This window comes from Nematolebias whitei, chromosome 22 (genome assembly GCF_014905685.2).
Source record: "Nematolebias whitei isolate Nwh7 chromosome 22, NemWhi1, whole genome shotgun sequence".
In the NCBI taxonomy this organism is placed as follows: Eukaryota; Metazoa; Chordata; class Actinopteri; order Cyprinodontiformes; family Rivulidae; genus Nematolebias; species Nematolebias whitei.
Window position 1 is genome coordinate 18,776,658 of NC_056519.1, and position 24,202 is coordinate 18,800,859.

General features: G+C 38.9%; 2 protein-coding genes across 2 annotated transcripts; one reads left to right on the forward strand and one right to left on the reverse strand.

Annotated features, from left to right (window-relative positions):
* Window positions 1-2,367: 2,367 nt before the first annotated feature.
* ascl1a (achaete-scute family bHLH transcription factor 1a) lies at window positions 2,368-3,970 on the reverse strand. The gene is made up of 2 exons (XM_037695688.1): window positions 3,219-3,970; window positions 2,368-3,134 (listed from the first exon to the last, which is right to left on the reverse strand). Exon 1 carries the CDS (start codon window positions 3,831-3,833, stop codon window positions 3,225-3,227), a length of 609 nt encoding a protein of 202 aa, XP_037551616.1. The 5' UTR covers window positions 3,834-3,970; the 3' UTR covers window positions 2,368-3,134; window positions 3,219-3,224.
* Window positions 3,971-6,527: 2,557 nt separating this feature from the next.
* Window positions 6,528-23,913, forward strand: itfg2 (integrin alpha FG-GAP repeat containing 2). The gene is made up of 12 exons (XM_037695673.1): window positions 6,528-6,647; window positions 7,668-7,763; window positions 7,846-7,887; window positions 7,973-8,150; window positions 8,921-9,060; window positions 10,947-11,095; window positions 11,165-11,259; window positions 11,397-11,450; window positions 13,383-13,474; window positions 13,594-13,711; window positions 16,431-16,604; window positions 23,771-23,913. The coding sequence occupies exons 1-12, from the start codon at window positions 6,552-6,554 to the stop codon at window positions 23,836-23,838; spliced, it is 1,302 nt and encodes a 433-aa protein (XP_037551601.1). The 5' UTR covers window positions 6,528-6,551; the 3' UTR covers window positions 23,839-23,913.
* The last annotated feature ends 289 nt before the right edge of the window (window positions 23,914-24,202 follow it).

Here is a 24,202-nt window from a genome sequence, read left to right on the forward strand (position 1 = left end):
CTGGTGCCTACCCTCAGCCTAGCAGTATACTTTACACCACATGTGTCAAAGTCAAGGCCAGTGGGCCAAATCTGGCCCTTGATAACATTGTATCTGGCCCCTAATCATTTCTCACTTTGCTTAAAAAAAAAACTACTAAATACTTTGTTTAGTGCAGACCTCTCAGGGCAGTTTGTTAACTTTAAATCCAGAAAAAAGGTCATTTTTTTCAGTAAGCTTTCATTTTGACAGAAAGAGCAATGGAGAACATTAAATGGGACCAATTAAAGTCTTGTTGATGACCCTGCAACCAACATGTCGGCTATCTGACTGGAGTATATTGACTGAAATCGACCCTTGGCTTGGACCAAGTTTTTAATTTTGGCCCCCTTTTGTAACTGAGTTTGACTCCCCAACCAAGTACTCAGTACAGTATAACAAGCCATTTCATAACTAAACCCAGATCCTGTAGGTCTCCTGTAAGTTTTAGGCATGCGGTCAGTAAGTATCATGTACTTATCTGGTTGTTAGAACCAAATACAGAAGCACATCTGTCTGGTCCTTACCCTGTAAGAACCAGGTTCCATAATTGACAGTGGGGGAGGTCTACTTTATGTCTGAAGTTATAAAATCAGATTCTTCCATGCTTAAATGTGAGAAATGTTTTTAATGTATGAAGATATACTTTGAATGGTAATTCAAACCCCTAACCTGATTTTTTTTTTTTTACCTATTTTGTGAGAGTCCAGATCAAACCCTCCCTTTTCTCTCTTTAATTCAAACAATGGACGTTTGGTCTCACTATGTAAATTTTGTGCGTGTTCAAAACCATCATGGGTCTATCTGTTGTGAAGAGAAAACTGTTCTTATTGCACACCTAAAAACCAAAGACCATCCACATTCTGGCTGATATATATATATATTTTAATATTATCTGAAAACCTAAAAACTGTCTTTGCTTTACAATTTGTTGTTATGTTGTTTATTTGTCACATGCAGGTTAACACAAGGTCAACTGTGCAATGAAATGTTCAGGATGAGAAGAACTGCGCGACTCGCTAAAACCAAACAAGAAATACCCAAGCAATCAATAAAGGTGCATATTTGGTGTTAAATTCTGGAGTTATTGAAACATAAATTTGAATTTATGCTTATTTCCTGATTTATAAACAAAAAAATGTGCTGGCAGATTTTTTTTTCTCCTTTGAATCACCAAATGTTTCATGTTCACTGTGACCAAAAGGGTAATATAATGAAAATCCACGTTTTAGTTAAATCTGCATATCTTCTGTTATTTTTATGTTTCTAGAAGTTTTCCATGTATTCCTGCCAGACCCCTGTGTGGCCCACGGACCCTCTTTTGAAAATAATTGATGGAAACCTGAACACAACATTAAGTTATTTCTTATTTCTTTCTTGAAATAAAAAAAAATGTGAATCTGAGTTAAATGTTTCATTTTATTTATTTATTTACTTTTTTCTCCATCCTCTGAAGTAAAACCAAAGGGATGTGAAAGACATGCACAAACACCAAGCTCCCCACTCCTCTTCCCCAGGTGGTGTTTGTGTGTTCAGCGACATGCTGCTGTCAGGAGGCACACGCCATCAGCCAGTTCGGCTCCATGTCTCCACTCGACCACAATCCAGACTCCATCCGCTCATTAAAGCAGACACGCGCCCGGGCTGCAGCTTCTGTCCTACCTGTCACACAAAAACTCGAACCCCCCTCACAGACCCCCGCTGCTCCCCCCACACGCAAATAGGCCCACTTCCCTTTTATTTTTAACGTTGACTTCAATGTAGCATCAGAACTTAATTTTCTCCAACTTTAAAATCCTCGCCTTTTACGCACGGATTAAAGCTGAACAAACCTCTCTGTGGGACAGCACAGAACTCAAGTTTTATGGGAACGTTTTTGTTTACTTGAATATTTTAAGGTAAACAATCCCCGTTTATCGCATCTTAATGTTTACCTCCCCCTCCCCCCCCCCCCCCCCCCCCCAAAAAAAAAAAAAAAAAAAGTAGAAAACGTTTTAGAATATAGAGCTTTAATGCCTTTTACGCACGTTTCCCACTTGTTTAAAACAGTTTCTGGTGTTGCAGATAATACAAAAGAGACTAAACAGAGCTGACCAGTGAGGGCTTCTGAGAAGGAGCTGAAAACAAAAGCGTTAATGAGCCACTCTCTCCTAGATTTGAAATTATTTGATAAGAACGAATGCGTAAAATGCGCGTAACTGTGCGTAAAAGTGGATTTCTTCTGTAATAAAGTCTGTTGTGCCTTTTTTTATTCTATCCCGGGTATCATCATCTCTTGATCAGACATTTACCCCGTTCCTTAAATAAAAAGAAGTCATGGAAAGAATAAATTTAATAGCATCTCCTTTTATTCTCAGACTGTAGAAAATATGGTTATAAAGAAATAGCATCTGTTTATGTAAGCAGATATAGAGCTGGCAGTACAAACATACAACGCATGGCCATCGCACTGTTTTGGTACAATAGCTGCATAAGATTTGATCATTGTGACACATAATGCAACAAGATGAGTGTTTTTGCCATTAAATAAGACACATTGGTGCTAGAATCAAACATCGGAGCGTCAAACTCCTTCTGGAAACCTCGTGAACAGAAGAGCCAGAGAAATAGATCTGCATTAGCAGGAGGTAATAGAAGCAACTTCGCAATATATTCAAAATATATACAAAAGGATGTGTACAAAACATCTATAAATCTCTTACATACAAAAATATCTTAATATGTTTCTAAAAAAAGGCGTTTGATATAGAATTTAATAGAATAAATCCGCGACTTGGAAGATTTACTGATTTAGAGGTTTCCTAAAGTGGGTGGGTTTTTTTTAGCATAGATGAGGAGCAACATTTTAAATAATGTTTTTCTTGTGCTGCCGATGAGCGTGAGTCCACTTCTTTTGTTTATCGGACCAGGATCCCCCTTGCTGCTGGGGGGGAACCGTCTTCGTTTAATCCTTTGGCGCAGATCTCTGGGCTGATCATCCCCAAGTTTCCAGGACCTCGCGGCCTGTTCAGTCAGCCAGTGGAGGACTGGTGAGTTAGGACGCAGTGCATCTTGTTCTCGAGGACCACCAGTCGCTTCCCGGACCACCCCAAGCTCAACATGATGTGTTGATCCTTCTGTGAGGGAGACAAAAAGAACAGTTGAATTTGGAGTTCAAAGTCAGTGATTTGTTTCATCTTAATGACGTCATCTCTGCTTACAGATGCTCAGAACCAGTTGGTGAAGTCCAGCAGCTCCTGCTCCTCCGGGCTGAGGGGGTCATATGAGCCCTCATCAGATGAGTAGGAGGACACGGGTGAGCCTGCCATGGAGTTCATGTCCGCGGAGTATCCCTGCGACATGCTGGGCGACAGGACGCCGGACTGGAAGGCGGCGCTCACCGCGTCGTGCTCGTCCAGCAGCTGCTGCAGCGCGCGGATGTACTCCACGGCGGAGCGCAGCGTCTCCACCTTGCTCATCTTCTTGTTGGCGGCGCCGTTGGGCACGTGCTCGCGCAGCGTGGCGAAGCCGTTGTTGACCAACTTGACGCGGTTGCGCTCCCGCTCGTTCCGCCGCGCCACCGCGTGCGGCTGCTGCTGCGGCAGCGTGTAGCCGAAGCCCGCGAAGTTCAGGCGCCGCTTGCAGCGCAGCAGCTCCGGGGACGAGGAGCGCGCGCGCTTGGGCTGCTTGGACTTCCCGCTGCTCTGGCTGCTCTGGCTGCTCTGGCTGCTGCAGCTCGGGCTCAGCTGGATGCTCTGCGCCGCCGCTGCGGCCGAGAAGAAGCAGGCGGGCATCAACTGCTGCTGCATAATTTCCATTTTGGCTGTGAGCTCCATCCCCGCAGAGAGAAAGAAGCAATAAAGATGAAGCACCGGGTTTCCAGGCGGTGCGCGCCGCTCGTGCCGTTCACGTGTTGTTGCGCACTTGTTTCAGAGGGGCAGTCCGCCTGGCTGCTGCCTGGCGCGCTTCTCAAAGCTCTGAGTCCTGCAGACAGACGCCACCGCTTTTCAATGCCTTTGGATTGGGTGGGGGGGGGTTGGCCACGCCCACTGGTCGCGTGTGTACACCTTAGACTCCTGCGCCGGGTACCGGTGAGTTGCGCGCGCCGGACGCGTGCCACTTGAAGCACTAAACAAACAGGCAGGGGTGCGTTTGGTTTTGTTTCGAGTCAGGAGGAGCGCGCGGAGCAACAAGTCCCGAACCAGTTCATCAAGTTTGCTCATCTCAGAGCGGCTCGTGCTAATTTTATTATTAATGTTATCAAAAATTAATATGAACAAATTGATTGCCTCTTTAAGGAAGTAACAGCACAATTTAATCTGTTTGGGCGAGTTTAGGTGTTTAACATCGTAAAGGAATAAAGCAGTGTGGGTCTGAGAGGCAGCTCACCTGAGGCGACCGGAGCCGCTTTCACGCGTCATTTTTCCTCTCAGAGCTCACGAGCTGGAGATGCTGGTTGGACTCGGTCCAGGTTTTATTGTTACCAGAACAGACGCGCCCCAGTGCCGCCTGATTTCAGGCTCTTATTGTGCAGCAGAGGCTGGATGTTCCACTTTGATTGGAGCCGATCATCCGGCTGCACCAAGCGGAACGCTGAGGCGCAAACTGGTGTTGGTGGTGTGTGTGTGTTCTTTGTGAATGATTTGCCACACTTAGTGTGCTTACAGTGGCGCGGACGGGGTGTGTGCTCCTGATTATTGTTGCTTTGAGACTCGAAGGATGATGAAACAATAAAAGAGGACCGAACTGTTCCCTGCGCTAAGCGTCTTTACGCGTGCGTAAAACCAAACCCACCTTATAAGGTGTGCAGCTCGTTTGAACATTTTTTTTGCAAATGTGCGTGTGCGTATGTGTGTGTGTGTGCGTGCCCCTTTTCATTTTTTCCCTCTATTTTTGTGTGCGTTCATAGCTACAGCCACCAGAACGCACACCCACCCACGTATACTTTCATTTCTTTCCTCACCCCCTTATTCACCCTCATCTCCTCCCCCCTTTTCGCCCAGCAGAGTTTTAAAGAGGAGGCGTCGGTTCTTTTCTCCCCCCCCCCCCCCCCCCCCCCCCACCCCCAATCCACTGCCTCCACGCAACCTCCAGGCTTTCTGAAACCTATCCATGCCCCTTCTCAGGGGGGCTTCCAGAGTCCAATTAGCGCTTTGTGAGGACTTTGCTGGTCTTCCTCAGGCTGAGGAACCACTCGGACTCTTCAGTCCAAACAGACTGTAATAATTATTCTGACATCTAAGCGTCCTAACCCCCCATTTATTTACTACTTTTTGTATTTTTCCTTCTTTCTTTGTAATCAAACAAAACGTTAGAAGGGTTAGACGTGATCTGTGACAAAAGGGATTATGTTTCAATTTGATTATCATTATAATTAATTTGAAATGAAACAAACGGAAAACTCTGATTTGACCATTTGACAATGGTTTTAAAACCTTAGAGGTAATCATTTGTCACGAAAATGAGAATACCAAATCCTTTACAAAAATCATATTTATTTATTAAAAATAAAAAATTAAAACACAGAAATACTCAACGACTTTAAACGGTCCTTTTAAACATTTATCTTCAGTTGTTTGTCCTGCCACTGAAAACCTAGAGGTGTTTTCTGCTGGATTAAACAAGTTGTTGTAAAATACCTCCCTCTAGTGGACAATTGTAGGATCAGCAGCAAGAATAAAACTGATATGATTTATTTTTTTTCCATTATTTCTACACGTGTAAAATTTTTAAAGAGGAAAAAATTATAATAATCCAAAGTGTAATGTGACAGCTGACATTTACATTTATTATATCTGAGTTCTGGAAAGGACAATTGCATTGTTAGACACTTTAAATTCAAAAGATTTTATATTTGTTTTATTGTCATGTTATTTTCTGGTATGAAAATTACATAATACGTTGGAATTGTTTAATAAATCACACACAAGCCACTTTTTTATTTTTGTCAAATAAAATAAACTGTTGTTTTCAACAGCATTGAAGGCTGCTGAAATAGTTTTATTCATCCATTTTTTTCTTAAATTTCTATATATATATATTTCACAGTAAATTATATGACAATACACAAATAACATGGAAGAAAAACACGGTGCATGTGCTCTCTTCATGCTTTTTATTAAGATAGAGAAAACTAAAAAAAAAATTGTCTAAACCAAACAAAATGACTAGTTATAAAAGGTTGCCACATGAAAACAAATCTTTATCATTATGTGTTTTATTAAAAATGTATGTGGATAGGAATTATTCAACTAAAAAAGCCGTTTTAAATCAATTAATCTCAACACAATAAAAATGATTATTGACAAAACGTCGTGTTATTGTATTCAAAAACTTAAAATATGTTTCTTAGTTTTCACAAGATAGAAACTCTTAAATAAAAACACAGATTTGGTTTGCGGATCAGCATTTTTGACTTCACCGAGCTTCTGTAGTTTTTAGTCACGTGGTTTTGTTTTCGAGGAAGTGGTGCTGCTGCGAGAAGAGTTAGCGGCTGTTTCTTGTTTTTATCAGACAACAAATTTGGACTATCTTGGTGAAATAAAGCAGCAGCAATGCGCTCTTTAAACTTTGTTCACCAGGTCAGCTTGGACTTCTCAGGAACCATGTTTCCTCACGCCATCTGTTTGGGAGACGCAGACAACGACTCGGTAATGTAGGGGTTTTTTGTGTGTGTGTGTTGTTTTCTTAATTAAATTGAGTCTTGAAATGTCATATGGGAATTTGTCCGTCAAAATGAAAGTGCACATTTAATGTGTTCATCTAATTTATATTTAGTTAATTGAAGTTTGGGCCACAGATCTGTCTCTTAAGAAAATTCCTTCTCCTAATTTATATGTTGGACAGAAGCAGATCATAATTTAAGAAGTAATGTTATGTTAACCAACCTGTTTTACTACTTGAAGTCTTGAAACCGTCTTCCTAACGTGCGCTCACATTTTCTGTCTTCCACTAATCCCCATAAAGCTATCAAGTGTGTTAAAAAAATATAAATTAAACAAAGAAATGCCCTTTGTTTAACTGAATGTCTACTTAGTAGTGACTAGAGCTGGACGATATCGCGATATTTAAAAAATATCGAGATTTTTATTTTATTTTTTTTGGACGTAAGTATAGTTTTCTTCTTTCTCCTCACTGACTCCTTCCTTGCAATAAACCACGTTCAGAACTCATTTAGCCGTGCTGTGCCTTTTAGAGGAACACAGAGCGGAAGCACGGCATTAATTTATTAATATATGTAAATAGATGTCTAAAAAAAATAAACAATAAAATTTTTTTAGGCATTTATTTTGTACAGTTACCGCTGTTTATAAATGTGCCTGTGTGACAATTGCGACAAAACTTTGACTCAAATATATTTTTGTTATTACTTAATGGAAAGAAAAAATATTGTGATATATATCGTATATCGCAATTTTTGTAAATAAATAAAAAATATTGAGATTCATTTTGGTCCATATTGCCCTAAGCTTTTTTTCTTTGCAGAGAAGTAAAGATTTCAGACAAACAATATCAGCATAATGGGTCAATTATCACCCAAACGCCTATAAAATATTGCCCCTACTGATTTATCGATCGGGCTCGATTGCAAAGTATTGTTTTGATCAGCTGTTCGCTCAGTTTCAGCTCCTGCAGCAAAGTGAGACGCCGTCTGTTTGCCTCGTCTGCAGCTGAACGAACTGATCGTTGGAGACACGAGTGGAAAGCTGCTTGTTTACAAGAATGACGATTCCAAGCCCTGGATCACTAGAACCTGCGTGGGCATGGTCAGTGCAGAACCAGCAGAACCAGCACACGAATCATTTCAGAGCAAATGGGATGGATGCGTAACGTGTCGTGTGTTCACAGCTGACGTGCGTCGCGGTTGGAGATGTCTGCAACAAAGGAAAGGTGAGAAAAGGAGAGAAACCGTGGCAGCTGGATGTCATCGCATGTTAGAAGTGACCCGACTGAGTTCTTCCTGTGCGTCTGTCAGAACCTGGTCGTTGCTGTGGGTGCAGAGGGCTGGTTTCACCTCTTCGACCTGACAGCTGCCAACCCCAACAAATCGGATTCCTCGAGCCAGCACGAGCTCCTGTCTCTCGATGACCAGAGGCCCTTCTTCACCCAGCATATTCCTGCCAACACCAAAGTCATCCTCATAAGCGATATTGGTACAATTCTCGCAGGCTGTGCAGGTCTTTTCTGTCTGTTAGCAAAATATTTCAGGAACTATTAGAGATATTTTGTTGAAACTTTCAGAAAGTTACCACTTGATGTACAGCTACAACTATTTAGATTTTGGAGTGGCCCTGATTAAAAATGGCCGCCACAGCTAATCAACTATAGCGAACACAAAAATGGCTATAACTCCATCAAATTTACAGATATTTAGCTTAAATTGAATGTGGTTGTAGCTGAGAGTCCTCCCCAACCCTTCCTCTGAAGGCTAATAGACTGCTTGAGATTGTTGGGTAAAACGCTGCAATTACCGGTTGGCAACTTTTGTTTTTTGTCTGTTAGCAAAATATCTCATGAACTACTGGGCAAATTTCAGTAAAACTCTCAGGAGGTTATGACTAAATGTTCAGTGCAAAGGATGGACATTTGAAATCCATCCAATTCATTATGACCACCACAGCGAATCAAACTTAGCCAACATAAAAATGATGATCTCGGTCAAATTTACAGATAATTAACTTAAATTTGATGTGGTAGTTGCTGACGATCATCCACAACACGTACTTTGATTGAAGTAAATTATTAACTCACGTGACATCGTGTTAGATCTTGCATAACATAACCTTAAAATTTGACCTAAATGGTTATATTTATTTGTTTATTATTATTCTAAAACTCCAGCCTAAAAGGCGATGGGTGATTCGCGTTCCTTCAAAGATTGCCTTCGTATATTGTGCTGATTTTGACGTGTGCGTTCATACAGATGGAGATGGGCGCTGCGAGCTGGTGGTGGGCTACACAGACCGAGTGGTGCGAGCTTTTCGTTGGGAAGAACCATCTGACAGTTCAGAGGGGGGGTCCGGTCAGCTGGTTCTACTCAAGAAGTGGCTTCTGGAGGGACAGGTGTGCTTGGCTGGCTTTTTAACACAAAAGTCTTTCATTTATTTTGAATGTGAAATAAAGCTAATAAACTAATTTACGGTCTCGAATCAGGAAAAACTTTTACGGTTTAGGAAATTAATGTAAAAAATAACCAACCTATTCAATTCAGTTTTTATTTATCAGCAGAAAGCATGAACCCAGATTATTTTGTTTTCTTACTTTTTACTCAAAAGACTTCTCCGCGGTGACGTCACAGTTTGTGTGTAGATGGTAGCTGCCATGTTGGAAGACGAGCTGTGGATAATCGTGGAGGATGGAGAGAACAGATAAAAGTTATTGTGGATCCGAGTTTGTTTTCCAGCGTGGTGGAAACTACGGATAGGCCTGTCACGATAACAATTTTTTCTGGGCAACTGTCTCAGAAATTATTGCGATAAACGATAATATTGTTTGAAATTTGACAATAATTAGTAATTATTGTCAAGTTTAAGAAGAAATGTTTGTTAATTTTATTTTGAATGTAGTACCTTTTTTTATTTTTTTGTTTTTTAAGCAAAATGAGAAGAGATAAAAGTATTTAGCATTTAAAATGTCTTGGGTGGGCCAGATAAGATGTTAACAAGGGCCCAGATTTGGCCCTCGGGCCTTGATGTTGACACATGCAAGCCTAATGGCGTTTAAAGAAAATCCACTTGCAAAACAAAAATAACTAAATTAACAAAATCTTCAAATGCCCAGTTAGTTTACTACAAATATCTGCTCACAGAATTAAAGCTGCTAATTGGTAGCATCTCGGAGAAACAGCAAAAAGACAAACATCACTTTAGTAATAATCTAATCCATGTACGCTGAGTAATTTCTAGCTGGAATAGATTCTGTTGTGTTAGTAGTTCAAAGTTCATCTGTGTTGGCACAAAAAGCTGAAATTATATGTGAAGGGTTGTTTTAATATATTACAAGAAAGAGGGAAATTAAGCTTTTGAGCTTTTCAATTTTTTTAATTTTTAATGTATCTTTTATAATTGTAAAAAAAAATGCCTATTTTATATTTTAACTTGTCATTTTTTATACATAAATATCAAACATATTCACCGTAGTGTTCCTTAAAAATGTGGATATAACTAGGGATGCACGGTTTTTCCACTTCCGATACCAATACCGATATCCGACGGTTGGTATCGGTTGGAAAATTTTATCGATCCGATACCAATCTCATACAGAAAAACTGTGCTTGATTGAAAACTGCACCAGTACAGCACACTTAAACACACCACAAGTTTGTTCAAACATGTAAAAATAACAACTTTTAATTTGTTCAGTCCGTGCAGTTATGAGTATAACATCCAATGTAAAATAAATAATCATAAATATGCTGAAACTGGCCAAAACAATAGGTTGACAACTTTGGTCAAACATGAAAAAAAAAAAAAAACTCAACAAGCCTTTCAAATGGTTCAGGGATTCTAAATATAATGTAAAATAAATAATAAAGGCGCTGACATATGAAGAAAAAGCATGGCAGATATTTAAAATTAACAGCAATCAGCTCCTGTCCTTATGGATCGGTCACATTGTCACAGATACTCGATCAAGCATGCTCGATATCGATGCTAATATCGGATCGGCGCATCTCTAAATATAAAGATATGACAGAAGTTTTTTATTTTTCTCACTAAATATGTTTGCGCACACTATAGTTTTTATTTACATTAAAGATTCATATTTGGACGTCAAAGGTGGTCTGGAAATTTGAGCCAGGAAAAGTGTGTACCTGTTATTTACAAATGGAAACTGTACTTGCATCATATTTTTAACCAGTGCTGCTTTCGTTTGAGAGTTAGCATAAAGTCGTGCCGACTTTCCTCTGGGTTATTCTAGACTTAAACAGGATGCTTGTTCTTCTGCAGGTGGACAGTCTGTCGGTGAATCCAGGTCCAGAGGGTTTACCGGAGCTCATGGTGTCCCAGCCGGGCTGCGGTTACGCCATCCTGCTCTGTACGTGGACGCAACAGGACTCCACAGAATCTGAAGAGGACGCCCCCGCCACGCCGGGGAGGTAAACCTTGTCAAATTTCAGTTACAAGCCGAACGTTTGGTTACATCAGCTTTAATGTGTTCGTCACAGCGAGGGACCTTCCAGAGACGTAGCTCTCCACCTGACCACTGGGCGAATACACAACAAGAACGTCTCCACTCATCTCATCGGCAGCATAAGCAAAGGTACAAAACACAGGAAATGGTTTATTATCTGACTAGTTTTACTGCTTTAGCAGAAAATTTAGTTGTTTATGAATGAAAGGAGCACAAAAATGAGTTTTCTGAATGCTTTATGTTTTTATTCATCTGTTTTTCAACAGGTTCAAAGGAGGAATCCTCAAAATGTGGCCTGTTTGCACTTTGCACTTTAGATGGTAAGTCTTTCACTTCTTTTTCCAATAAGACAAAAATAAAAAATATATTTGGGATAAGTAGTCCCTTTTTGTTTGAAGCGTTTTTTTTTGTTGTTTTTTTTTAATTTTCAAATAAAGGTTAGGCTTTTAAGTAGTTTTAGATTTTTACTTGTGTATATCATGTTTTTATTTACGAGTATCTATTTTCTGTTTCAATACTTGTCTGTTTTTATTTTTGTTTCGTTTTATGTTTTTAATTATACACTTGGTTGTTTTCAACATGTTCTATAAATAAAGTTGATTTGATATATAGAAATTAATAAAATAACAAAATATTAAATGTTCAGATCATCATTTTGTTTCAAATATTAGAAACCGTAATTAACTCTGACACTGACAAAAAAAAAGAATTGTAAAAAGCTACAAAATAAATTTTGTTTTTAAAAATAACTGAACATAAGTTGCCTTTAGTGTTATTACAAACAACAACTAATATTACATGGAAACAGCGAAGGGAAATATATATTTATTTTAATATTTGTTTTTATTTTAAACCTTGTGTAAAGATCTTTAGTTTTTAATTTTTACATTATTTTTATTCAAGAAGTGAGACCCAACAAATCAATCCAATAAACTGTTATTTACTGTTTTTTGAAGTTTTCGTTATATAAAGGAAAAACTTTAAAAAGAGAATAAGATCCGATGATTATCATTCACCTTTTATATTAATGACGTGAGGTCAATGAATTAAAAAAAAAAACAATGCCTTCAGGAAACTGTAGTTAAATACACAGTGATGCGTTCTTTTGTTAACTTGTTGACAAGAAGATTAGTTGAACTCAAGCATGACTGTTTTATTGGAAGCTGTTGGAGAAATTATCTCGCTTTCAAAAGAACCACTCTCACGACAGGTGACAATTTTTTTTTCACCTGTATTTTACTTGCAAGGACAAATTTCAGGCAGGTTATATACACAAATGTATATAAATATACATACATGTATACACATGAAGACCAGTCACAGAAATGAGCCACGAGCCGCGTTATCTGCGGCTTTTATAGCATTATCACCTTGAAGCCAGCTGCAGTCTTCTTACACAGCACTCTTCGTTTACACAAACATATGGTTCATGGGCAGAGATATTTTGGGAGACAACAGAGCTTCTTGTTCTTAGGGCAGAGGAGAAGAATGTTCTCAGCCGTAATAATAAAAACATACATAACCTTTGACCAAAAATTCCCTGAAAGGACCATTTTCTTTTTATCGTGGTTTTATTTAGTTCAGTGTTGTTTTATTGGGTCAAAACATTAGGGATGCACGATATTGGATTTTTGGCCAATATGCAAAAATATAGACCTACTTCCAGAGACTACATAGCTTTCTCTGACGTGGAATTAAAACACTACATTATTCTGCATGGTCTTTGTCAGTTTGGCCTGCTACCAAATGCAGATGTCAAAATAGGGGAATGGCAATGATGTAACACTTCAACTTGGATTATGTTTAATGTCAAATTTATTCATGACATTTACTCTCTAACACAATGACAACACTCGAACAGTGCAAATTTGTCAATTTTCACAAATCTAAACTCAACCGGTTCACAAGCAACAAGTGAAAAGCGCATATGTAGTAGTGCATTAATATATATACTTGACAGTTTCTTAAATTAAAAATTTACTTAAAACAGAAGCCTTTTGTATCGGTGAGTTATTTTGATGGATTGGCCGATGTCCGATATTTCACTTTATCGCCAATATCGGCCGGTACCGATACCATGCCGATAATATCGTGCATCCCTATAAAATATTACATGGACACAAAATGCTCTGCTAACACTGTATGATTATTCTTCCTAGAATACTGATTAGTGAAGACTAACTTTGAAGAGTGTCTTGGGATTGACTAATTGTGATGATGTCATCAGTTTTTTTGTCTCTCTCGTGTTAAAGGAACCCTGAAGCTGATGGACAGTTCGGAGCAGCTGTTGTGGTCGGTGCAGGTGGATCATCAGCTCTTCGCTCTGCAAAAGCTTGACGTCACTGTGAGTCCGTTTGGGATGGTTTGTTGCGAATCGTCAACGTTTTCAGCTCAAAGCCACGTCGAGAAAAGATCGGCCACATGTGTTATAGATTCAGTATAATTGGATGTGTTTATTCGTAGGGCGATGGCAGAGAAGAGGTGGTGGCGTGCGCCTGGGACGGTCAAACCTACATTATCGACCACAATCGAACTGTGGTGCGGTTCCAGTTCGATGAGAACGTCAACGCTTTCTGCGCTGGTGAGTAACCTCATGCTTGGGTTTGTTTTCTACTCTGGATTCGGATCACACCTGGATTATTGAGCATGCATCAGGACAAATCAGTATCACATTTGTTTATTCATCCTGTGACTCAGATGTGCCTTAAAAAATACTACAAAAAACAAGACGTCCTGGTGCATGCTCCATTATCCAGGTTGATGAATCTAACGAGGTTAAGGCAGGTCCTCTGGACGGATTCTTCTTTGTTGAAATGTTTTGTCTTTTATCCAAAAGACTTCTTCAGTCTGAGGAGCTGCAACAAACAAATAGCACCTTCTCATAGTGGATCAACCAGTTTGATGGTAACAGCCAGAACTAGCTGTTCACATCAATCTAACAATTGATTGTTAGTGCCCTCATGGCCACTTGCTATCCACAGGAGGCTGAGTGATACTAGCAATAACAGCATTGTAAGAGGGGGACAGTTGAACCCGGAGGCCTCCACCCCTGTTTAACGATGGACAGTTTCTTTTCACAAAGATGGCCTCCTCTACTCCTCTCTCAAACCATCGTTCCTCTCTGTCCAGGATGTGAACATCTTCATCCCTGGAGATGAGTGTAGACCACAGAGTCCTGGCCTGATGATGTTGCTCTTCTGTGCTGGGCCATCCTTTTGGCCAGTGGCTGTTTTCCAGCATATAAGTCACATCAGTCTTAAAAAGCATCATGAAGAGGGAAAAAAACATATAATTCGCTTCGGAGTATAAGTCGCATTTATTATGCTTCACCTCTGACCCCCGGGAAACGTGGGCCGGTGTCGTGCCAAAAATCGATTGGCAGCCATGGGAGCGCGCACAAGAGGACTCGCTGTTGCAATTCTTTGAAATTTAACAAGATTAACATATAAAAGCAGTTACTGTAATTTCTGGACTATTGAGCGCACCTGAATATAAGCTGCGCCAGTAAATTTAAAAAGAAAATTTACATTTTACATAAATAGGCCACACTTGTCTGTAAGTCGCGGGTGTTCGTGTAACATGAGATATTTACACAGAAAGATTTTTTTTTTTTACTTTTAATTTACCGGTAACACGCACAAATACAGTAAAAAAAAAATATATTTTTTTCTGAGCAGTGCGTGTAACACAGCTGATAAAAAATATACAGCAGTCTCCCAGGAAGTCATTGATCGCTACCCCCCAAGAGAGACATGTACTGAGCAGCTATGTGAGTGCCTGGGTGTGACGAAGTGCAATGTTTTGGTGGCATGAAGCTCGTTAGTCCATCCAAAAATAAAAAATAAAAATCCATAAATTAGCCGCAGCATTGTATCAGCCGAGGTGTTCAAAGTGTGTGAAAAAAGTAGTGACTTATAGTCCGGAAATTACGGTATTTATTTACTCGACATTATAGCAAATGTGTGTCTCAGTTTAACTTTTTCCGTAATAAATGCACTTTAATGATAAATGTCTGGTGGGAAAAAATATATATATAAGTCGCTTCGCAGGACTGGCAAATCTACGCACAAAAACTGTGACTAATACGCCGGAAAATACAGTAGTTTCCCCAATGTAAGACTGATCACCCTTCTGACACTGAACAACATACACAATATTACTCTGTTTGTGCCAGGGGACTGGATCTTTGGGCCTTGGCTTTAATGTAGTTTGGTGTTTGAAAGCCAGTGGGACATCTTGTTTAGAAAATAAGCACCTCAGATTACTTCCACTGCCTCAGCAACAAGAACACATGGAGACAGATGAAACAATGATTTGACATATTGAGACAAAAGTGCAGCGCTCAGCATTTTAAACGCCATCCATCCATTGATCCATCCATCCTACCTAACTAACTAACTAACCATACAAGGCTTCCAAAGCCCAACGTCACAACAGTCACACAACTTGTGAGTATTCTTGGTTCTGATTTAAGTAAAAACAGAAATAGAGTAAAGTGTTTTTTGCATATATCAAATGTTTTTCACTCCGGATAAATATATTTTCTCTCATCTTTCCGATCCTACAAAGCCGCTCTTCTTTGAATCGTTGAATTCTGTGCAGAACATCTATCATGTCCATAAATCTGCTCTCGTGGTTGTCATTGAGTATTGTGTTATGCGGATTAAAAATCAGACGTGTTCCTCTGCCATTTTGGACGTTAAAAACAATAACTAGGATGCCTGAAGCAGAACGCCGTTTAACAATAGTGCTTCTCTGAAACTTCTCGCTGTGTGGATAATTTATATTCATCGCTCTCAAGCGGCCAATCAAGTTTGTTTGCTTTGTGCTTTATTTCATTAAAGTTTGTGAAAATGCAACAAGATAATTCTGCATCATTTTGATTTAAGCATAAATCGTCTAAATATTTTTTTTCAAGCACGTAAAATGTATTGCTAGGATGACTTTGGTTAAGTCTTGTAGCTCGTTCTGGCCCCATTTGTTCTGAACCTTTGGATCCATCCCTCAGCTGTAGTAATGCAAATCAGCACCACCAGGTGGCAGTGTTAAGCTTCTGTATCTATAGAGCTACATGTGCAGAAGTGAGTGAATTAAAGAAATAAACCTTGTTTGGCCTGTTTTATTCTGTTAAGATTGGTTTATTTTATTTTATAAACCTACATGCTCCTCTTTACGTTCCACTTTTTGTCTGTTCTGTTTATCCGTGCAGATTAGATTGTTTCTTCGTTTACATGGAAGCCGGTTTTGCATTTGTGTTTATTTCACATACCATGCATTCGTTCATTAAATACTGTTTGCAGGTCAGTATACATGTAAGGAGGGTAAAAACAGCCCCTGCCTGGTGTACGTCAGCTTCAATCAGAAAATCTACATCTACTGGAAGGTGAAGCTGGAGCGTATGGAGTCCACTAACCTGCTGCGTGTGCTGGAGGAGAAGCCCGAGTTTAAAAGCCACCTGAAGGCGCTGGGAGTTGGTGAGTACATAAACAGCTTCAGCTCAGACTGGAGCGTCGTTCATTAAACTCAAAACTGACATCATCTCGGTGTGAGCTTGAATTTGAACAGCTGACCAGCTGTGATTGTTGGGTGGGATCGTTTCTTCCATCCTGTCGTTAACACCCAGAGTCTGACCTGAATGCTAACGAGCAGGAAGGAGAGATATTAACTCCCCATTTCTAACAAAATCCTCAGTATCTGCAAGTTTACCGCCCACACTTTTCCACTTTTAAAGGTTGACATTTTAGAAAAACTGTTTGTTTGTTTTTCTGTTTAGCAAAAGTGTACATAGCTTTTTTATGTGAAATAATAATAGCAGCTATTCCTACATTTAGAGCCTCTTTTCTTGTACCGTATTTTTCAGACTAAAAGGCGTTAGGCCTGTCACGATAACAAATTTTGCTGGGCGATTAATTGTCTCAGAAATTATTGCGATAAACAATAATATTGTTTGAAATTTAACAATAATTAATTGTCAAATTTTAGAATTAATGTTGATTAGTTTGGTGTATCTTTTTTTGACCACCTGATGGCAATATAAGACTGTTTGAGCCAAAGATTGGAAAGTTGAGCAGCTTCTCTAATAAAAATGGGAGGAAGGCCCCTTGACGTAACATGGGCTGTCTCTCTTGGGTTCTCAAAATGGCGGACACTCTGTGTGGTTTGAGCTCTTTAGCTTTGTTGCTCTGTCTGTGAAACTACTTCTGAGCCTCTCTTGCATATCTTCCAAACCATAATTATGGACTTGTTTTGATCAGTTGGTCTCTCAACACAATTTACAACATTTCTTCGAAGAGAAGACAGGCTTTAGGCTAGCCGATTTGCCCTGTTGGCACGCACGCAGCTGGATATCTCATCGACTTGAAGACTTGATGATGTGTCTATCTCTGGTGCCATTTGTGGATTTTAAGGACACATATTTAATTGGATTTACAATAACTGGTTCCTGCTTTTTGGATTCGGCTGGTTGCTGGTTTTATCAACAATCAAGGAAGTCGTCGGCAGCAAATTTGGACCCGATCATGCTGCTTGCCTTTATGATGGTTTGGTTCGTGCCTCGAGTACCCAGACTCAAATGCTTTGGGCTGAATGGATCAGATCTCGGGGATTTTACTCAGTCACGTTCCATCGGTGTGGACATGTAATTTGGACATTTCAGAACCGAGTGGACCAACACAGACTCAAGGTAGATGTCATTAAGTTCTGCATGTCCCCAAAACAACTGTGTGTTTATCTGAATTTGGCTCCCCTGGCTGGCCTTGAAGGTCATCTTATCTGAATTCGCCTGGAGAACATGTGATCTGACGCTCACCACCGCCTCCCTGAGGAATTTCCAACTGATAACCAGATGGAACCAGCTGAATAAACTTTGTGTCATAATTTCAGGACTCTTGGATTCTCATAGACGTTATTCTTGGCCATTCCTCGACATACCTCGAGAATGTTTACGGATCTCACCAGAGAAAACTGGTTGATTATCCCATCCTTATCAGAACTCTTACAGTGACCTCGAGAGCGTCTCAAAAATCTTCAATGAGCCTTATAATCCGGTGCACCTTATGTATTAATTCTGGTTGAGCTTACTGACCTCGAATTGTTTTTACGTGGAACAACTGAACAATGCTGAGTTATTGTGAATGAGTTGAATAAAGTTTGACTTATCTGACTGTTTTGTTTCGCTTAATGCGCCTTATAATCCAGTGCGCTTTATTTATTGAAAAAAAAGAAAAATCCAGTAGATTTTTGTTGTAGATTAAACGTGACTAATAAAAGTCCCAAACCGTTTTTCTGGCTTGAAGTCACTGATTTTTATGATTTTCATCTCTAATTTAAAAATCTAAATTCATTCAACCTTTATTTATACAGGTTAGTCCCATTGAGCCTCGGGGACTCATTTGAGACCTGAATAAATAAATAAATCGCCTACTAATACACCAAATTAAAACATGTTTACAAATAAATAATTAATAAACGAGTAAATACATTAAAAAATAACATTTACTGGCATCAGGCCTACCTTTAGCCTGCACATTCATCTGCTTGTGTCTCTCCTCGCATGCTTTTGTTGCCTCGTTGCACCCTGGTGCAGCTTCTTTAAATATTGAAATTAGTTGGTTTGGTTTCTGCTTTTACTGGTGACCAGTTTTTGTGCTTTTTTATAAGGTTGTGCTTTGTTGGACTCCTGAGCCCTACCAAAGACCCTTTTGTGTTGCGTAATTAGCTTCTGAAGGCTAACAGGCTGCTCCATTTCACACTGGGTCCACTCCTTGTCAGTTTTTTGTTGTTTTAATTTTTTTTTTTGGATGCATGTTATCAGCTGTAGAATCAAGAACTGGTGTTCTTGCAGCTGTATCTAAGCAGGGTGTTTCATTTATGTTTTAACTGAGAAGCTAAACTTTTCATGTGTTGCGTTGATATGTTGACTGGCCTGTAAATGATGTAAACCCACTTTCAGCATATGTGAGCTATAGAATATATATCAGTTTATATCATGAGATTACACTTTCATGCAAATTATTCTTGTGGATTGTGTGATATTGGACTGCTGTAATGCAGCTTTGTAGGGAAGAATATTAATGTTTTTTACTACTTGATATAAGTATCTTCGGGGAGGAGGTCCTGCCTCAAGTGGAGGAGTTTAAGTATCTCGGGGTTTTGTTCATGAATGAGGTAAAAATGGAGCGAGAGATTGATAGGCGGTTAGGTGCGGCATCTGCAGTGAAGCGGGCGCTGTACCGGTCTGTCGTGGTGAAGAGAAAGCTGAGTCAAAAGGCGAAGCTCTCAATTTACCGGTTGATCTACGTTCCTACCCTCATCTATGGTCACGAGCTTTGGGTTGTGACCGAAAGAACGAGATCTCGGATACAAGCGGCCGAAATGAGTTTTCTTTGCAGGGTGTCTGGGCTCTCCCTTAGAGATAGGGTGAGAAGCTCGATCATCCAGGAGGGACTCAGAGTAGAGCCGCTGCTTCTCCACGTCAAGAGGAGCCAGTTGAGGTGGCTCGGGCATCTGGTTAGGATGCCTCCTGGACGCCTCCCTGGTGAGGTGTTCCGGGCACGTCCCACTGGGAGGAGAACCAGAGGAAGACCCAGGACACGCTGGAGGGACTATGTTTCTCGGCTGGCCTGGGAACTCCTTGGGATTCCCCCGGAGGAGCTGGACCAAGTGGCTGTGGAGAGGGAAGTCTGGGCCTCCCTACTTAGGCTGCTACCCCCGCGACACAACCCCAGATAAGTGGAAGAAAATGGATGGATCAAATCTGTTTGGACTTTTTAACACAACACTTAAAGCACATTTTATCATCAGTCATTTCTTGGTTAATCATTGAAAATCCACTGCGGTTGTTTATTTCCTGCTCGTCTTTTCATTGCTTTTTTATGGTAGAACATTAATCTTCCAGCTGTGTCAGTGATTTTCAATATGAAGTATTTTACAAGAGGTGATAAAAAAATGATTTAAATGACAAATTTACACATGCCTGACAGTGAACCTTGTTGATCAAACGCACCTTCTCAAGATGTGGAAACTAATGTTTAGGTTCATTTTTGACGGCACTCAAACATACCAGCAAAAGTTCTCGGAGCAACTTAAAGTGCTTGTTTTTGTATGAATATTGTGTGATTGTTTTTGAAGCATTCACACTATTGTGATCCATTTTTCTTCCGTACTTTTTCAGCATCTTTTTCATTCCACAATTTTTGTGCTATTTCAAAAAATCATATATAAAAACGTTCAGCTCGTTCAGGACAATCGTGCTATGACTTTTGGTATTAGTGCAACTTTAGCTTTTGAAATATTTATCCTTTTCTGACATTTTTTTCTCATAGAAAATGAATTGAGCTCATTTTACATCCTTCAAACTTTTAGATGTGTTTACAACCTTTTACTGCTCATTTCACATTTTGTGCTGCTTCAGCTTCTTTCAGCTTCCTTGTGCTAATTTAAACTTTTTTTCAACTACCTTCAGCTAATTTCAGCTGTTTTTTTCAGCTGTTTTGTGATCCTTTTAGATTATTTCTGCTAACTACAACATTTTTGTGCTTCTTCGAAATTATTTCTGCTTATTTCAGCTTGTTATCAGTTTATTTATGCAAGTTTAGATTGTTTCAGCTACTATTTAGCTGTTTATGCTAATTTTAACTTTTTCAGCCTAATGTAGCAAATGTGCTCTTTCCACTTCCTTCTGGTAATTTAAGCTATTTTCTGCCTTATTTTTAGCTACTTTTCAGCTGCTTTTTTATAAATTTCTGCTTTTTTCAGGTAATTTTAATTTTTTGTACTTATTTCTGCTGCTCTCAGCAAACATGTTCGTTCTGCTTTATTTTGCAAATTTAAGCTTGTTCTACAGTTTCATCTACCTTTTCTTTTTAGCATTTTAGCTAATTTCAGCTGTTTTCAGATAACTTCAAGTTTTTCGTAGTAGTTTTTGCTACTTTCAGCCTCTTTAAATTATTTCTATTAATTTCATCTTGTTGTGCTCTTTTCAGCTTTTTTCTGCTAGTTTTAGCTTTTTCTGCTATTTCAGCTACTATTTAGGTGTTTTGTGCTAAATTTAGCTTTTTCAGCTAATTCCACATTTTTTAGCTCATTTTAGCTTCGTCCGCTTCCTTGTGGTAGTATAAGCTTCTATCTGCCTTTTCAGCTATTTTTTAACTATTTTGGCTAAGTTCTGCTTTTTTAGCTAATTACCTAATTTTGTACTCATTTTTGCTTATTTAAACCAAATGCAGCAAATCTGTGTTTTTTCTACTTTCTTCTGCTAACTTAGGCTTCTTCTTCCATTTCAGCTACATTTCAGCGTGTTTTTAGCTTATTTCAGCTGTTTTTCAACAAGTTCTTCAGCAATAAGCATTCATACTGCATTTTCGCAGGAAATGCAATTTCTCTAGGTTTTTTTTGTTTGTTTGTTTTTTTCTTGATGGTTGTGTTTGCTTCTGGTCATGTTTATCACTTCAACATTTGAATATTTTGCATTTATAATTTTTTTATTTACAGATTTTCACACAAAAAAAAAATCATCTGTCCATTATGTCATATAGAAACTAAAGGGATATATAGTTATAGATATGTACTTCATTTTAAGAAAGTAAAGGTGCCGTGAATATTAATATAGTCTATTTATTAAAGACATTCATCCAGAGACAAGGGGAGAAAAAAAACAAACGCTGTACTCTGTACTGTGCATGTTGGTGTCACCTGCCTCCATCTGACCTCCCAGCAGCTCTCAGGTGCTTCCCTGCTGTTTTATTTTTACTTTTTCTTATTGTAGCAAGTGCCCTTTAAACCAAATGGTGATTACTAAGAGTTCAGTTCTTGTGAAAAAGTTGCTAAAAAGGGCCAGCTGGTCTTATATTTTTAATTTATAATGGAGGAGGTCAATCATCAACTTGCTTCAACTCGAGCGAATAACTAGTTTCAAGCCTGAAGCATTTTAAACCTTGCAAGGTAAGCAGGTTTTTTTCCATTGAGATGTCAGAGACAAAACATTTTGACCTTGAAATCTGGTTTTGTGTCATTAAAAGTGAACTTAAGAAGCCACTTTGCATCAAACTCGGAGTATTCACGGATACTTTTTCCTCCCGTTAACCCGCAATATCTGCTTCAGTCAATTATTTCTCTTGAAGTCCAATGATTATTTAACCTGAAATGTTTTATTTTTTTGTTTATTGTGTGTCTAAACATGGAATGAAGTCACACTCCTCTTAAAATATGCAAGTTAAGCTTCTAAAATGTAAAATTATTTACAAAATATGCTGTAAAGTACTGAAGATTGAATGTTTTCTCACAGATATACTTAAAATATCTAAGTTGATTTATAAGTAATTATATGTACCTTACTAGCTATAAACACTGACATCATGGTGCTTTTAATTTGTAGATTTTGACCAGTGAGTCAGTGAAAGAGGGTTTAAGTTTCATTCAGTTGATTGTGTTGAGCGTGTGAGCTTAAAGCTCTACTTAGCGTGTTTAATCAAAAATTTTGTTTATTTAAGCTTTAAATTACTGTGGTTGGTTGATTTTTCAGCTACATGGAGTACTGTTATAGTACTCAGTTCTATTTTTTTTTTTTTTTTTTTTTGCTGTTTTGGTATTTTAATAACGTATTAGGTAATTTGGACTTGTTCCTTTGTGCTCCACTGGGTACAGCTAAATTGCACCAGTGTGCAAAAATAAAAAGCCATTGAACTTTCCATTCCAATAAAAACACTTTAAAGTTTCCTTCTTGTTGACAAGCAGTTCTTTTCTCTTACAAAATCAGAGCTGTCGCTGACAACGACTTCATAAACTATCTGTCTTGCAGATTGGTGAACTTCTGCTCATGTTTACCTCAAATGCTCTTTTTGTACCCGGTCCTCTTATTAGCCTTTTGCCACTGAACCTAATTACCGTAATTTTTGGACTATAAGGCGCACTTGAAATCCTTTAATTTTCTCAAAAATCAACAGTGAGCCTTATAATCAGATGCGCTTTATGCATTAATTCTGGTTGTGCTTACTGACCTCGAACTGATTTTATGTGGTTATTGTGAATGAGTTGAATAAAGTTTGACTTATCTGACTGTTTTGTTTCGCTTAATGCGCCTTATAGTTCGAAAAAAATACGGTAGTTGCAAATTGCTCTTTCAGGTTTTTTGTTGTTGTTTTACCTTAAACATTTGATATGTATACTGTGTTCCTTTGTGGATAAATACTGGATTTTTGAGGTTCACAAATCATTTCATTTCATTTTAGTTTCCATTTTACGTACTGTCCCAACTTGTTTTGTGAATTGGCGTTGTACGGTGTAATCAGCCTGTGTATAGCAACATGACAATTGATAAAAAGTTTTCTAAGGGACTCATCAGATCCCCTTACATCCATCCCCTCACTTGCACTTGCATCTATAGGGGTCATTTTATTTCTAAATGTAAAAAAAAAAACACTATTAAGAAATCAATTTTTTTGGTAGCCAGAGCTCTTACATAGTGAGAATCAAATAATAATGCACCATTTTTTGTTTCATACATTAACCTGAAGACCGAAGATTTTGCAAATGCCCTCTCTGTATATAATTGGACTGAATTCTTAGAAACCTCTCATCGTGGTTCACAGTAAATGCTCATTGTCAACGGTAAATTGCCACTTTGTGCTTTTTGCCCCCACAGATGCTGAGGATCCAGCTGCAGTGAGGGAACTGGTGGCAAATGTTCTCTACCAGGATGCACAAACATAGGACTGTGACGTATGTCATCACACTGCTTTCTGTTTTCCCTCCAAATGTAAATATCCTGCTAATAAACACTGTCTCCCCCCATTCTGCTGGTCTTATTATTTGTGTTTCCTGTAGAAAGACATTTCAGGCTTAGGTTTCTGAATTACTTGCAGCTGCCTGTAATCTCAGACTGTCACACTGCTGCTGTCATTGGTATTCTGTTTGTCCAGGTTGTTTTTAACAAGGCAGGGGAAAGATAAAAAACACAATGCAGGAGGAAACGCTGCACTGTTTAACCCGTTGTTCTTTTTCTTTCTGCGCTTTTGAGTTTTTGAGTGAGGAACAGCACAGATGTGACGCTGCTGTCAAAACATCACTGACAACT